Source organism: Cryptomeria japonica, chromosome 2 (assembly GCF_030272615.1).
Source record: "Cryptomeria japonica chromosome 2, Sugi_1.0, whole genome shotgun sequence".
Taxonomy (NCBI): Eukaryota; Viridiplantae; Streptophyta; class Pinopsida; order Cupressales; family Cupressaceae; genus Cryptomeria; species Cryptomeria japonica.
This window is the reverse complement of record NC_081406.1, coordinates 182,013,213-182,028,799: the sequence shown is the minus strand read 5'-3', so window position 1 is coordinate 182,028,799 and position 15,587 is coordinate 182,013,213. Positions and strand designations below refer to the sequence as shown.

At 35.1% G+C, this 15,587-nt stretch overlaps 1 protein-coding gene across 1 annotated transcript; it reads left to right on the top strand.

Moving 5' to 3' along the window:
- The first annotated feature begins 13,622 nt into the window (after nt 1-13,622).
- Nucleotides 13,623-15,191, top strand: LOC131053783 (berberine bridge enzyme-like D-1). The gene has a single exon (XM_057988429.2). It carries the CDS (start codon nt 13,623-13,625, stop codon nt 15,189-15,191), a length of 1,569 nt encoding a protein of 522 aa, XP_057844412.1.
- Nucleotides 15,192-15,587: the final 396 nt, after the last annotated feature.

Sequence of the window (15,587 nt, the reverse complement as noted above, 5' to 3'; positions counted from 1 at the left end):
TTCATTAATGTAATAAGTGGGGAGTTATAGATTATTATGTTTTAGATTAATATTTAATTAGTGAGTATGTTAGTTTCTTGGGAATTTATTAGTGTACATTAGTTATTTTATGGAAAATAAGGCTTTATAAATCCATTTAGAAATAATGTATAATCACCCATTTGAATCCCCAATGAATATGAAATTTTGTTTTTTTTTCTATTTTGCATTCATAATTTAAGCATAAGACATGTTAGGTTCACCAAAATGATATGCAGAAAAATATATTAGAATAGGAAAATAATCTAAGATCTCAAATCTCCATTACATATTATTGAAACATGAAATAGGTTCAACTATATTCCTATAGGAGAATTGAAAGCATCAAATTATGTTCCTTTGTTAGAGTATAATTGAGATTGTAAAATATGTGTAAATAAACTAGGTTTAATGATATGAAAGTGATAAATTTTATTATAAATAGTAGAATGAACAATAGATCAAATTAATAGCTCATATTTGAAAGAAGGGATAGAGAGAAACCTATGAATACAAGGTAGACCTAAAAATATAGGTATAGTGTGATAGGTGCCCAATCTTAGGGTTTTTGAATCAATTGTAAGTTCTGGATTTCAAACTTGGAGCACCTATAGATATATATCTCTTTAAAAATCAGACATGGTTGAAGGATTCCCTCATCTAGGGAATTTTTTCCTATTCAAAATATGAGATCATTTATTATTGTTTACTTTGTGCACCTATAGAATCTATAGGTACACAAGTACACAAAGTAAACAATAATGTATCTTACAAGATAGGGGTTTGAAATGAAAACAGGGAAAATATTGTGTTGTATAGGGGTTTCCCTAAGTAAAATCTCATTTTGGTGTCTTCACCTCCACTCTAATAATGATTAAGAAAAAAATCTTGTCCTCAAAAGGTATAGAGGTTATAACCTTAATTGAAATGCTTGAATTGATAAATTTTATCTTAGATTTGAAATCATTGGCTTGAAGTCTCACATACGGCCTGATGCTACTTTAATGGTTTCAATGCATCCCTTCATTATAGAGGAGCACATTGCAATTGATCATGATTGTTGAAACATGAATTCTTAAATCCCTAATTTTAGACTTGTACTCATTTATACTTTCTTGAATTCTCAATTCAATTTTCAATCATGTAGCTTAGAAGATAGGGTTTGAAATGAGAGAGGGAGTTGTACGTTTATATAAAAAATTACACCTTTTTGCATTTATTTTTTAGGGAAGGTTGACATCGACAAGAAATTTCTCACTACCTGCAAAGTAAACTATTGCAATTTAAAACTTGGGCAAAACTACTTGGACAAGGGCATTGGGATCCATAGTCTCAATATTTTGATCTAGAAAAAAGGTCATGAGTAGGGGATTGCACCCAGCCATTGGAAATAGTCCTAAAATAAGCACCACTATATTTGAATTAGGTACATTATTAAAACTCACCAAAGTGAGTCCAAAGTAAGTGTGAAATTGTTAAGGCGTATAATTTACTATAATTTTCAAGCTATTTTCTTAGGTGAAAGGAGTTGATAATTTATACAAACATATATTTTGGTAATTTTATACATTTATATATTATTGTAATATAGGGAATTAAATGAAACATTGCATTTCATGATAGGGTTGAGGGATCATTCTTGGTAAACCTATGAATATGGATTCTTTTATAAATTTCTCTATGATTTTCTTCTCACCATGTATAACTAAGGTTTACTAGGGTACAATGTATTATCTTTAAAGTTGCATTTGTTGGATTATTGACAATAAAATTTATTTTGTCTCATAAGAACATAAATACTATTATCAATATTTTTTTCTTATGACATATGATACTTCTCTATGTATTGATATTTGAAAGAGATGTTTTTTTTGTTTTTTTTCTTTCAATTTGTATATGTGGGTATACCTTTTATTTATTTATAGTTTCATGCAAAAAAAAAAAAAAAAAACCATCTCCCTTAAGTTTGTGTACTATATTTTCTAATAAACAAGAAATAGCACTTAATGTATCAAATGATCAAACCCTTATTTATATTTTTTTTGCTATCCCTCATACACTTTGTAATGGACTGGGTCCTATAATTGGTGAAATAAATTTTTAATTAAAAATAATAAGATATTACTAAATGTTACACTTTAAAAGAGACATGTGCTTAAAAATAAAGTCACATAAGGAGTAATAAATTTCAAGGTGATACAAATGTATTTCACATCATTGATGTACATGCAATATATTTTTATGTACTAATACAAATACTCAATTCTATTTCATAGTGAGCTAATAGTGGACCTTTTTAGTATATATCTATAACATTAGTGTATTTTGATAAAGATCGAGTTTTTGTCATTAATTCTCTTTAATTTTCCTACATTTAACCTCTTACATTGCCTTTTTTACTTTATATATTTAATGATGCAAAGGAGTTTCTTGTTTCATTCAAGTAGTAGCTAAATTCTTACATTCTAATCATAATTTTACTGATAAGTTTTGATAAGCACACATCCTCAATTCTAGCTTGTATCATGTGCATTCGTTAAGATTCTAAGTAAGTGGTAATGATGGTCAAAACATTTGAGATCATTTCATGTCTTAAGTAATTTTAATTCATTAGAAGAATTCTTAGATTGGCTACACTATAAATAACTATATTTACTTTAACATTATCACTTAGGATATTTTCATGTTTTCTTTCTAGCTATCAATCCATAGCTTAGTCTATCATTTTTAGAGATTGACCTACAATAAAAATATTCCTTACCAATTGAATGAACCACTAAATATATTCGTAATAATAGTATCCTTTTGATAGAAGAATCATTAGTACATTTGGGAAATAAATGAGCATAAGTATATATGGTGTAGGATTATACTTATGGCCTAAATAGTAGCTCTGTACACCTATAAAAATGTGCCAAATATGTGAGATAAAATAAAAAATAGATATAAATCTTACTTAAAATATGTGATGAAACATAAACAAAGAGGATCCAATTATGAATTAAAGAGAATCAATTTTTATAATTATATCAAATTCATCCATCTCCTCTCATAAAACTCTATATCCTCTATCCATTACATTTAATTTCTTAACATAACATTAATTGTTGAATTATAATTCTCAAAACTACCATTTAATTTCTTAATTTAACATTAACTATTCAATTATATAATTTATTTGGTGTTTTTAATTATGTTAGTAGGGAGGGGGCTCTAAACCCATACGAAAAAGAAAAATATAGAGTAGCACCATAGATTTTGGCATCAAACAACCAAAGAACTAGAAATAACACTGGCCTCTCTCAGAAGTAATAAAAAATCATTATATCATCATAACTAAACATACTAATTTTATCAAACCACAATCTATCCATAAGATAACTAGTACGAGCAACCAAATATAAAGAGTTCATAAACTTATCAGAGAAGATAATTCTAATAAAAGTCTAAGGCATATAGCCCGCAGGCCTAACCAAAGGAAAGTCATTATAAAACCTATGGCTAAATATACTTAAAATCGCCATGGAGAAAAAATAAAAACATCTTCAACTTAGTCTTCCCTGATCAGGTTTTAGTCTTTACACCTACTCATTCTAGATCTTTGAGGGTCCAGTATCCTCTTTCTGTTCATCTTCCTCCATTTTGCCTTGCTTCATCATCTTTCTAACTTTCTTCTTCATCCTTCTCTTCCCTAAGACAAATCCCATGACATATTCCCACATAATAACATTGGTAATGGCACATAGAGAGCTTAGGGACTTTCCCAATTGTTGGTATCCCTAACTAAAATCTTCAACTTTGGCTTCAGGGTTCATTACTTTGCCTTGTAATTCAATTATTTAGTTATGCATCTTCCTAGTGTTGTGATTCTCCACACCAAAGGATGAGTCCTAAGAATAGAGCACCATTTTGATATCATCCAGTGAATTTTGGCTTAGGGAAACTAGTTCAAAATCCTCCCTATCCTCCAAAGATTCACTCTCCTCTTCTAATTCTTCCTTGTAATTATCCTTGTGTTCCTCCTCTTCCACTTGGAACTCCTCATCGTCTATGTCCTCAATAGAGGATTAATAATCTTCATCCAAGGTGAATTCCTCACCCGGTTCATGTGAAGGCTCTTTAAGGTCAATTTTAACCCTTCTATCCTTGGCTAGGAGACAAGTCAACCTTTTCCCCTCAGAGCTACCCTACTTCTTTTCCTTATCATGTGTCTCATCCTCTTCTTTCTCAAAGTTTTTTAAATCAAGGTCTATGGTGATGCTCCTCTTGGTAGGGTCTTTATCGATCTTTTTTGCCTTAAAAGGGTTCTTTTTAATGGTTTCTAGATTTCTTTTATCGAGGTAGGTTTTAAGAAGAACTACTTCCAAGGCTTCCAATAAGCTCAATTTTAACAAAGGATCTGTGGACCTCATTCTTATCCTTATAATTCCCAATAAGGTTAAGAAAACAATTACAATGAGGGGAATGATCAAAAACATATTTATACATAATATATATAAGGCCTTGGTGGAGTGGTGGATTAGCATCATTAGCAATACTAGCTAAGAGTGAAGTGAAAATAAAATATAGGGAAAATTGTCCTATCACCATGCCTAATGTGATTCGGGATGGGAAATGATAGTCATGCACAAAGGTGTAATGACCTTATAATGTCAAGTATTTCATAAAAAATAGTTTACAATAGAATAGGGCTTAGGAAGGACAGAACGGCCATACCCATTTTTCACTACCACTGGCCTATCACCTTTTTCAAATAATTTATTCATGTAGTGCTTGTAATCACTTGATCTTTTCTTCTCAACTTTCTTACAATCATTTTTTAACCCAATCACCTCCACAATAAGCTCCAGCAAAATAGAAAAGGAGATACTGCCAATTGACACTTCACCATTCTATCAGGATTTGTAAAATCTTTCTCACAAGGCTCTGTTATAACCCTTCGTGGCAAGAAAGAAGGGCATCATACCCGCTCTATGGAAAAGATCCCACATCTCTTTATTTTTTGAAGTTCCTTACTGCTTTTAGGCTTTGTCTTCTTCAAAGGGCCCCCGATATCAAAAGATGGGAACAATGTCACGGCATAAAGTATGAAAGAGACATAAAGGGAAACAACAATTAATTAATCCAACCCCACCAAGTAAAAACAATTACCAAAAAGGATATCTTTAGACTGATTCACATTGTTGTCCCCACATTTGAGAGAACAACTCACATCATCGTCAATTACGTTGCTATGAGATACAAAACCGTCACCTTTCCATCAAATTATTTCCTCATCTTTAGTAATTAAGGTGGAGTGGACAAGAAAAGGATAAGTACTTCCAATGTCACAAAAGGAATTTGTTGGCATTCACAAATTAGAACTCCCAAATTAGCCACCCAGTCAGAATCATTGTCATCACCCAGATTATCTTTGAGATTTTAATTTGAGTTAAAAAAAATTGTTGCTCATATTTAAAATGAAAGGAGGGAAATGGAAAATGAGAAGAGCCATTAACTACCCAGGTAATTGACAGATTCAATCAAGTATTACTTAACCCATTCCTTAAGAGGGATATTTTTTAGCCCAATTTGGCTCTCCTTATTATTCAAAAAATCTAGTCCATGTGAATTAATCCTTTGTTAGAAACTTCATCAGTAGTTTGGCTCCCTTCTCTGAAAATATGTTGGACTTTGATTCTATGAAAGAGGCTCATCATCCTTTTGCAATGTTCCATAATATTTAGCTCGAACGAGTAGCAGAGTTGGCTTGGGTCATGGGTTTGCTCCCCATTGGTCTCAGGTTTGACTCAGCTCCCAGTTTAAAGATGTGAGATGGCTTGCGGGCGGAGGATCTCACCTATGGGGGGATTATTATCACCCTAGTTCCCATAGGTACCCAAGATACAAGCTATTGCATGTTGGCCTAGGTCCCAAAGATTCCTCCTATGTATATATAAAAAAAAAAATCCATAATATTTTTTAATTCCCAAAGGATATTAACTCTACCATTCAAGAAATTCACAATAAGTTTGGAATCACCTTCTAGGATTGCATTTTGGTAATTTAAACTATGGAGTCATTTAAGCCCTTGTCATGCAGATGTAGCCTCTGACCTATTATTAGATCCTTTCCCAAAATTTCCCAAAATTTACATAGTATCCTTATATCATAAAGCCCCTAAAAATTTAGATGATGTCACTCACTCTTGATAAACCAAGGTTCCCTTCAGAGAGTCCATCAAAGAACTGCATTTTAATCAATCTTTATCTGGAGGAGCCCAAATACAATTGTTCCTTAATTTCCAATTATGCCAATTTATCCTAAGAAGAATATGCGTAATTCCCCACCTCTATTTTAATCTTAGATCCATCAAGCTTAGCATAACCTTAGAAGTCCTAGGAAAGGAAGTGTTTATATACTCCTTAACTTGTTGTTTTATGATGTGAAACAAAATTTACTACTATGAGCTTCCTCTTTGAATATCTCGTTATTACACTCCTTCCACAAATTCCAAGTGATGAAAAGAGGAATTTGAAGCCACGGGTTTATGATAATTGGGTGTGTGAAAGGAGTAAGAGTCCATTGTTCTATGAAGTCTTTCAAATTCCCTGGGAAGGTCCAACTAATCATAAAATCAGCAAGCAACAAACCCCAAACCTCCCTAGCATATTGGTAGTGTAGGAACATATGATTAATACTTTGAAGATATTTGCAACATAAGATACATATATTAATGAGGAGAATCCTCTTTTATTTAAATTGTCTATAGTCAGAAAAATTCCATGAGTAGCAACCCACCAAAAATAATTGATCTTGGGAATGATCCCTTTAACCCATGTCCTTTTTCTAGTTGAAGTTGTCCTTAGGTTCTTCAATAATGGTATTATAGGCACATTTAACAAAGAAGGCTCTAGAAGGGTTGTACTGCCAAATCCATTCATCCTACATGTGGGGGAAAAAAAGGAGCAATCACCCAAGTAGGAAGCCATGGATTGGGCCTCATTCACCAATTGATTTAAGTTATCAGCAAAGATATCCATATTAGTCAGCACTTTATCCATAGGATTTCTCCATCTATCCTGATCCCCTTTCCACCAGAGGTAGTCATGAACAATATTTCCAAACCTTGAATAAGGATTTGTTTTACCTTGCTAAATTAGGTCATGTCTGATAGGACTAAGCTATCTTTTAGCCAAACATCATCCCAAAACCTAGTACATTCTCCATTCCCCACCAGTATTTTCTCTTCTTTTCTTAGAATAGTTTTGGTTTTGGAGATAATGTTCCAAATACAAGAGCCAAAGGTTAAATCTTTGTTAGTAAGAAAGCAACAGGTAGTGGCATTGTTAAGGTATTTAGTAGTAATGATTTTCACCTAGTCTTTAGCACCTTCAATCAATTGGCATTCAATTTTGGAAATTAAGGCTCTATTAAAAGATTTAAGATTTCTTATCCCAAGCCCACCTTCATTAATGGAGCTGCACACTTTGTCTCAAGCCACAAGAGATAATCTTGGTTTTTCTTTGGTAACAGTCTTGACGAAGCACTTTTGAATTTTTTCAATCTTATCAGTAACACATCCAAGCATCTTAAAAAGAGAAAGGTAGTAAACCGGGATGTTCTACAAGAAGGACTTAACTAGCTCGATTTTACTAGCCAAACTTAATAATTTCCTTTTCCATCTAGAAAGATTATTTCTGAAATATTTCAATGATGCCATTTCAAAAGAGATTTGTGGGGGATTGAGATATGAGAGGCAAACCCAAATAGGGGTCTGGTAAGGGAGAAGCCTCACATGCCAAAATTTTGGTGATTTTAACTTGAAGGTCAGGGTGAACATTCAGAGAGAACAACTTTCTCTTCTCATAATTAATATGTTGGCCCAAGATCATAGCACAATTGTCCAAGACCTCCTTCCATCCTCTAGCTTCCAAAATGTAGCATTCTCCAAAGATGATCATGTCATCCGCAAACTATTGGTGAGATGTAGGGTCCATAGAAGAGGCCACTCAGACACCTTTTGGTCTACTAGTTAGTCCCTTTTAGTGTCTCAATATTCCTCCCCAATACTTTATCAATCAATAATGATGAACAAGTAGGGGGATAGAGGGTCCCCTTGAAAAACACCCTATCCAAAAGAGAAGTAGCCACTAGGTGATCCATTAGCCAAAACAAAGAACATCGACATAGTTACACACTATATAATTATCTTTAGGAATTTATCCTTAAAGTCAAAAAATTTAAGCACTTCAAAGAGGAAATTCCACAATACTCTATCATAGGCCTTTGATATACCTAACTTAAGCACCATACTAGGGTTTTTCCTATGTTCCATTGAATGCACAAGTTCATGAGTAGTGATAATAGAATCCATAATGTGTCTCCCTTTAACAAAACCTATCTAATTAACATATATGATTTTGTCTAGCACAAGTTTGAGCCTATTAACAATAGATTTAGAAAAAAAATTATACAATGTTACATAGGCTAATAGACCTAAAATCCTTAATGGAAGAAGCATTATCATTCTTCAAAATCAAAGAAATGTAGGTAGAATTAACATGTTTCAGGAGTTTACCACACCTGAAAAAATCATTTACAACATTGAAGATATCCATTCCAATTACAACCCAATATTCTTGGAAGAAGGCTGGGGGGAACCCATCAGAACCAGGTGCCTGATAAGCCCTGAACAAAAAAAAATACCTTATTAACTTCCTAGAAGGAAACCCTAGCATTAAGATGACATAAGTCCTCATCCGTGATAACCTTTGAGATAACCTAAATTAAACCACGAGGGTATCTAAAATAGCACTTATTATTGGTATTTTGCTCACTAAAGAAGTTCACAAATAGCTCAATAGTTTCCTCCTCATCTTCTATGATTGAGTCATCATCCTTCAAAAGTTATCTTATTTTGTTTCTACTCATGTGCTTCATGGTAGACTAGTGATACAATTCTTGTCGCCCTCCATAAGCCACTAGATCTTGGATTTTTGTTTCCAAAAACCATCTTCTTTCATATTTAGTTTGAACCACTATTCTCTTAGTGAAATATCCTGCAAGCATTCCTCCTGAGTTTTATATTTACCTTCCATCTTCTAAATAGCTTCCAGGTTGGAAAAAATATCATTTTCTTTCTCAAATATATTCCCAAAGGAGTATCTATACCAACCTTTAACTTTATTCCTTAACAGTTTTAGTTTTTGTACCACACGAAACATGGGGGTACCATTAATAGGAACATTTCACCATTACTCGACCATGGATATAAAATTTGGATGAAGAGACCACATAATCTCATATCTAAAGGGGTAAGGTTTTATCTTGGCATCTTCCTCCGAATACAAGATAATCATATTATGATCTAAGCCAAATTTGGGGAGAGCACATAGGGATAGAGAGTCAACATCTCTCTAATTACTTGAAACCAAAAATCAATCCAATCTGACTAGAATGAAGTTTTTTCCATGTCTCCTATTCGACCAAGTGAATTTGGAACCTACCAAATGAATATCCATCAAACCCACCACAAAAATAAACTCTATAAGATATTTCATCAGGACTAAAGGCTAGCCTTAGGAGATCTGGCATTGGGAGCATAAACATTTATGAGATACCACTCAAAGTGGGATCTCAGATCTTTAATTTTAACTATAAGACAACTTTTGGTAGAATGAATCAAAGTACCATTAAAATAGGCCGGATTCCACAAAGTATAAATGCCATGAGATGCCTCTTCGTCATCACTTACAAGGAAGGTAGCATGAGGCTAAAAATACTTAGCCACCTTTAAAAAAAATTAGATCTCATCCTTGATTCTTGCAGCAAAAGGATACCTACTTTATTTTCTATTAACATACACTTCAAGATGTGTTGTTTCATAGGGCTATTCAAGCCCCTCACATTCTAGGACACAATCTTCATCTAAAACAAGAGAAAAGGATCTACTCATCCTTATGTAGATCATACATCCCCACCCTAAGGGATGCAAGTTACTTCTTCTTTTTCTTAGTTTATGAGAGACAATCTAAAGTCCTTTGTCTTCCAATAGCAATCTCTTTTGTTGAATCCTTGTTTCCGGAGTAAAACTATGATGGTCTTCCAACTTTGTTCTATCCACCTACATCAACTTTCCTTTTATTTTTGTTCTTAGCATCGACTTAGGTCCAATCCATATCATAATTTTCTCCATCAACAAAAATATTTCTTGACTTACTAGGTTGGGGGGGGTGGGGGGGGGGGTCGAAGAAAACCTCTGAATATGTAGGGTTTTTTTTCAATTTAACAAAACTTGCCACTGGTTTCTCCTTTGGGGTTTTAATCATGTTTTCCATATTAATGTTCTCTATATTGTGGTTTATGCATCTTATCATACTTTCCACTTCAGAATATTTCTGAGATGCTCCAGAAGTAGTCTGACAAGGTAGAGAAGTAGGATTGTAACCCAATTCCACCACCATATCCACATCCAAGGATCCCCCGCACAACATATTGTCCATGCAGCTAGGTTGGGGAGGGGATGTCCATGTTTAATAGAGGTTTGGGTACCAAAGTCAAAATCAACTTCAACCCTAATGAAGAATCTATCAGATCATCAAGTTGATTTTTCTTATCCTTAGCTAAATTTCTCTCAATCTCAGCAGTAGATGAGGTAGGATCTAATATAGGATCCATGTTTAGATGAGTTATTGAACCCCTATGTCTACCAACAATGTGAGCAGAGGGAGCATTGGAGCTTTGTTGTTTTTGTATCAGGTTGTTTCTTGCATTTAGAGTTGAGATGATCATATCCCCTACAAGATTGACAAAAGACTTTGGCACTTTTGTATTCAATGGGTTGGATCCAGGAGCCAAGCTTGGATAGGAGCTAACTTGATTCAGCAACACAGTGTTAATAGCCATATTAACATAGATTCTAGGAAAGAAGAGCCTAGACTTGTATTGTATTATTCTATTCATAACTAAGAGTTTGCCAAAGGAGACAATAATCCCTTTAAAAATTCCCAAATTCCAGAACTCAAGGGGTAACCCAGGTAGGCAAATCCATGTAGGAGCAACCGCCCATAGATATTTCAAGGGGTAAAGGCCAGGCTTCGAATTACATGGATAAAAAATTGTTATTACCACAAGACCACATACCTTCCATGAGGATCTTAACAAAATCCTCCAGGGTGACAAAACTAAAAAGGAAAAGGCCATTTTTTATGGCATTGATTGACACGCTACCTTTTAGTTTCCATATAGTCATAGCCCATTTCTTAACTTGGTCAATAGAAGGTTGAAAGGCTAGAAACTTGCCAACAAGAGAGAGGTTGAGCTCAACAATAGTCGTATTCAGTAACACATCAGGAATCTCCACTTGTTGGTCCTTCACAACACACTCCACCTGAGGAGTTGAACGGACTAGGGATTTACCCATTTTACTAGAGCTTCCCCCTAGCAGTTTGTCCACAAAACTAGTAGGTTCCTCATCTGCAAAAAAGGAGTCAAGATGGTACTGGGTCGAGGAAGGAGGCAGGACATTTTCCTCAACTGAAGAGTCAGCTTTTTGAAAGTGCCCAGAAGAAACATTAGAGTTCACATGTTCAAGGGCCCCATGAGATGGGGACTCCTGCACTGGGGGCACCTCTGGAACACTAATTAGAAACAATACAGGCAGGGAAGTGACAAAAAACGTGTAAGAAAAGATTAATTTTCTTTGCAATATTTATATTAAAATTATTTCATTGGATTAAAACTATTAAAAATTATATACATTAATAAAAGGTGTATTCAATTTTCTTACAATGAAAATGAAAGATAAAATGAAGTGGAATCCTCTTATAAACTATGATGCTTCATAACCTAGCTTATAGCTTATAAGCTTTTTAGCGTATAAGACTACCTCACATTCCCATCAATAATACCTAACTATATCTCAAAATAAGATATGCATACTCAATCCTATATAAGGATTGTAACTTGTGAGAGAAATTTACTTTTACCAAAATAAAAAAAAAATTATTCTGCAAGAAATAATGTACCGATATTGTGAGTGTGAAAAGCTTCCGAGTAATCCACAAACGACATAAATTTGTCAAGCCTCTTGAAACTACGAGATATGGAAATGGCCAACTCAACTCTGGAAAGGTCAAATTCAATAGGTCCTCTCGTGAATCTGATACGTTAGACATATATTTCTAAGGTGTATTATATTCCCCGTTAGTCTGAATACAACAGCATGTGATGTTCATCAAAGACTTTTCTGTCTCGATGAAACGTCTAATTCCATAGAGTATTATACCAAGACTAACCACTTCACGACCAAAGACTTCAAATATTCCCAATTCTGAATTTCGACCGTTCTCGGCTCGGCAATTTGACGGCTTCCCCTTAACTCACTTCTAATCAACTGTCTAAATTGAGTAGGAAGTTAAGAATAGGTTAAAAACTTTGCTGAATAATACAATAAGTTCAGAAATGTGAAATCAAGTACATGGAAAAATGCAAATTCTATTTTGTTTGAGTCCATTAAACAAATCCATAAGACCTCACGTAAATCAAGTAGTTAGAGTTCTGATGTGGACAACCTGGTCAAATTTGTTATGGACGCAAAAATGTATATAATCAACGTTTGGTCAGTATTACTTCGATTGACATTCAAAATTACAGCATATCAGAAACTAAAGGTTAAAGAAACGAATAACGGATTGCTAAGTACATCCCGGTAAACAAGCAATAATTCAAAAGAACATTTTATTACCAATTACAGTAATTTGTATAACGGTACAGTTTCTTGGTCGACTTGGGTTGGATCATGCTTGGATGCTTGCTCTTGTTTGATATATGCTGAATCAGCCCCTCGAACATATTTCAAAAAAAATATAGTAAGTTAGAGGAAAAAAACATATTGTAAGCTAGAGCAAGTACTGATGATTTTGACACCCAATCCGACAACTTTTGGATAGCCATTAGCCATAGACTTGGATCTACCATTATATTGTGTGTAGTAAGACTTTTTAAAAAAATCACTATTCTACACCCACATACAACAACCTTGCTTTAGCATTGGGTATCATGTATAACACAGTCCTCTTGAAAAATATTTCATAATAGTGAAAAACAATAATACTATTCAGTTGAAATCAGCCAATTGAAGTAAGAGTTAATATGCTATTTATAATATGCGAAAATTATTCAAATATGCTGACATTAAACAATGTATTCAAAGATGTTTGATTCTAAAATTTTGTCTAAACATTGAAGTTATTTGAATTCAACGAATGTGTGAGTAATCGTGCGTACCAGGCATGAATTAACAAAACTGACATTAACTCAAGTCGTCAGATCTTACGCAATAATGTTGAAATAAGCAACTCTAAGCAGAAGATGTTAAAAGATGTTCAATTTTTCTTCTGAAAACTCGAATTTATTATTACAAATTAAGAAAAATTCAACCGCTTATTGCAGCAATCGAAATTGTCGCCAGCTCCAGAAAGATTTTGACTTGAATATTTGAATATGAAAACCGTTTTGCCATGCGATAAATACGGGCTCAGGGGCAGCAACATGTACAACATAATAACTGACTTGATCAGATTGGTATCAGTGGCTTCTCAATAATGTCTCTCTATAGTTCTATGGGAATAATTAGTTTGTTTGTGTCGTTGTGGTTGGTAAATCTGGGAGCCGTAGATGCCCTTGTAGAATACTCATCACAAAATGCAACTGGAGAAGCGCTCATCTCATGTCTGAGTGGAAATGGTATCCAAAATGTGACGTTCAAAAGCTCGTCTTCATCAGGCAACTACTACTCGCTGCTCGAATTCTCTTTGCAGAATCTGCGCTTTGCGGAAGCAAGCGTGCCGAAGCCATACGCTTTGATTGTCCCGGAGAACAGAGACCAACTGCACAAGTCAGTGCAGTGCTCCATACAACACGGCTGGCAGATTGTGATGCGCAGTGGAGGACACAGCTATGAGGGTCTCTCCTCCACTTCTCAGGCCCCCAATTTCGTCATAATCGATGTCATGAAATTAGAAAGTGTTGAGGTAGATATGAAATCAAAGACGGCTTGGGTGGAGTCCGGTGCAACTTTGGGTCAACTCTACTCCGCCATCGCAAACAAGACTTCACGCTACGGTTTCCCTGCTGGAGTCTGCCCGACAATAGGCGTAGGCGGACATATGAGTGGAGGTGGGCTTGGGCTACTCACAAGGAAATATGGTATCTCTGCAGACCATGTTATAAATACCCTCCTTGTGGACGCCGATGGCAGATTGGTGGACAGAAAAGGCATGGGGGAAGATGTTTTCTGGGCCCTCCGAGGCGGCGGGGGAGGAGGCTGGGGTGTGGTTGTGGCCTGGCAGATAAGGCTTGTCAAAGTCCCTCCCAAAATCACTGCGTTCAATGTCTACAGAACGGGAAGCGATAACGTGACAAAGCTTCTGGAACGATGGCAAACTGTTGCACCTTTTGCCCACGAGGATCTGTATATCCGTGTCTTTGTGTTCGGAGGCAGTCCTATTAATCTTACATTCAATGGAATGTATTTGGGTTCATTATCTCACCTCCTCAAACTTGTAAATGAGATCTTTCCTGAGATGGGTATGGTCGCCGCCGATTGTAACGAGACAGATTGGATCGGCTCTGTCATCTACACTGCGGTGTCCAACGGATATTCAGCCGATCTCCGGAACAGATATCTTCCCAGTAAAAGCTACTTCAAAAATAAGTCTGATTTTGTAACAAGCCGTATCTCTGCATCAGGCCTGCAAGGAGCATGGAAGATTATGGAACAGAAGCCCGGCAGCATCATGATATGGGCTCCCATGGGAGGCATAATGAATCGGATACCCTCCAATCGGGTTCCCTTCCCGCATCGAGCAGGGTATTTATATGAAATACAGTATATACTCAACTGGGACGACGCTACCGACGATGCAGTGTATGTGGCTTGGATGCGAATGTTTCACGAATACATGACTCCTTATGTTTCCAAATCTCCCAGAGCTGCTTACCTCAACTACGTAGACCTTGACTTGGGTCATGCATCTGTTAATGGAACGTCCACCGTAGAACAGGCAAAATCGTGGGGTGAAATGTATTTTGGTGGGAATTTCCTCAAGCTGGTGCATGTCAAGACTAAATTTGACCCCAACAATATTTTCAAGAATGCTCAGAGCATTCCCCCACTCAGTCGCATTTGATTTCTATCTCTTTCTTAGATTTCCATATACATTTCCATAGAAGCTAGAAACTTTCCTGCTTAAGATTAAAATTATCAATAAAACGACGGTACTATTCTCTAGCAGGAATAGTGAACGTGGCCTTTCTTCTTGGTGTGGATTTATCCTCTAGTTTCCTCCTCCATATTTTTCATGTGTTCAATGCTTATACTATCCATCTCTGCAACTATTGGATTGAATCTTTGTTAGAGTTCATTCCAAAAGAGAATGTATCATTTTTCCTCATGTGGAAGTCCTCATAATTTCCCTAAAGTACAGTTTTTTTTAATACCTTACCGAAATAAAAATTAAAATAATTTAAAATTTCTTATCGTGACTTATCTTAGTATCAATATCACATATAAAAACAAAAATTCA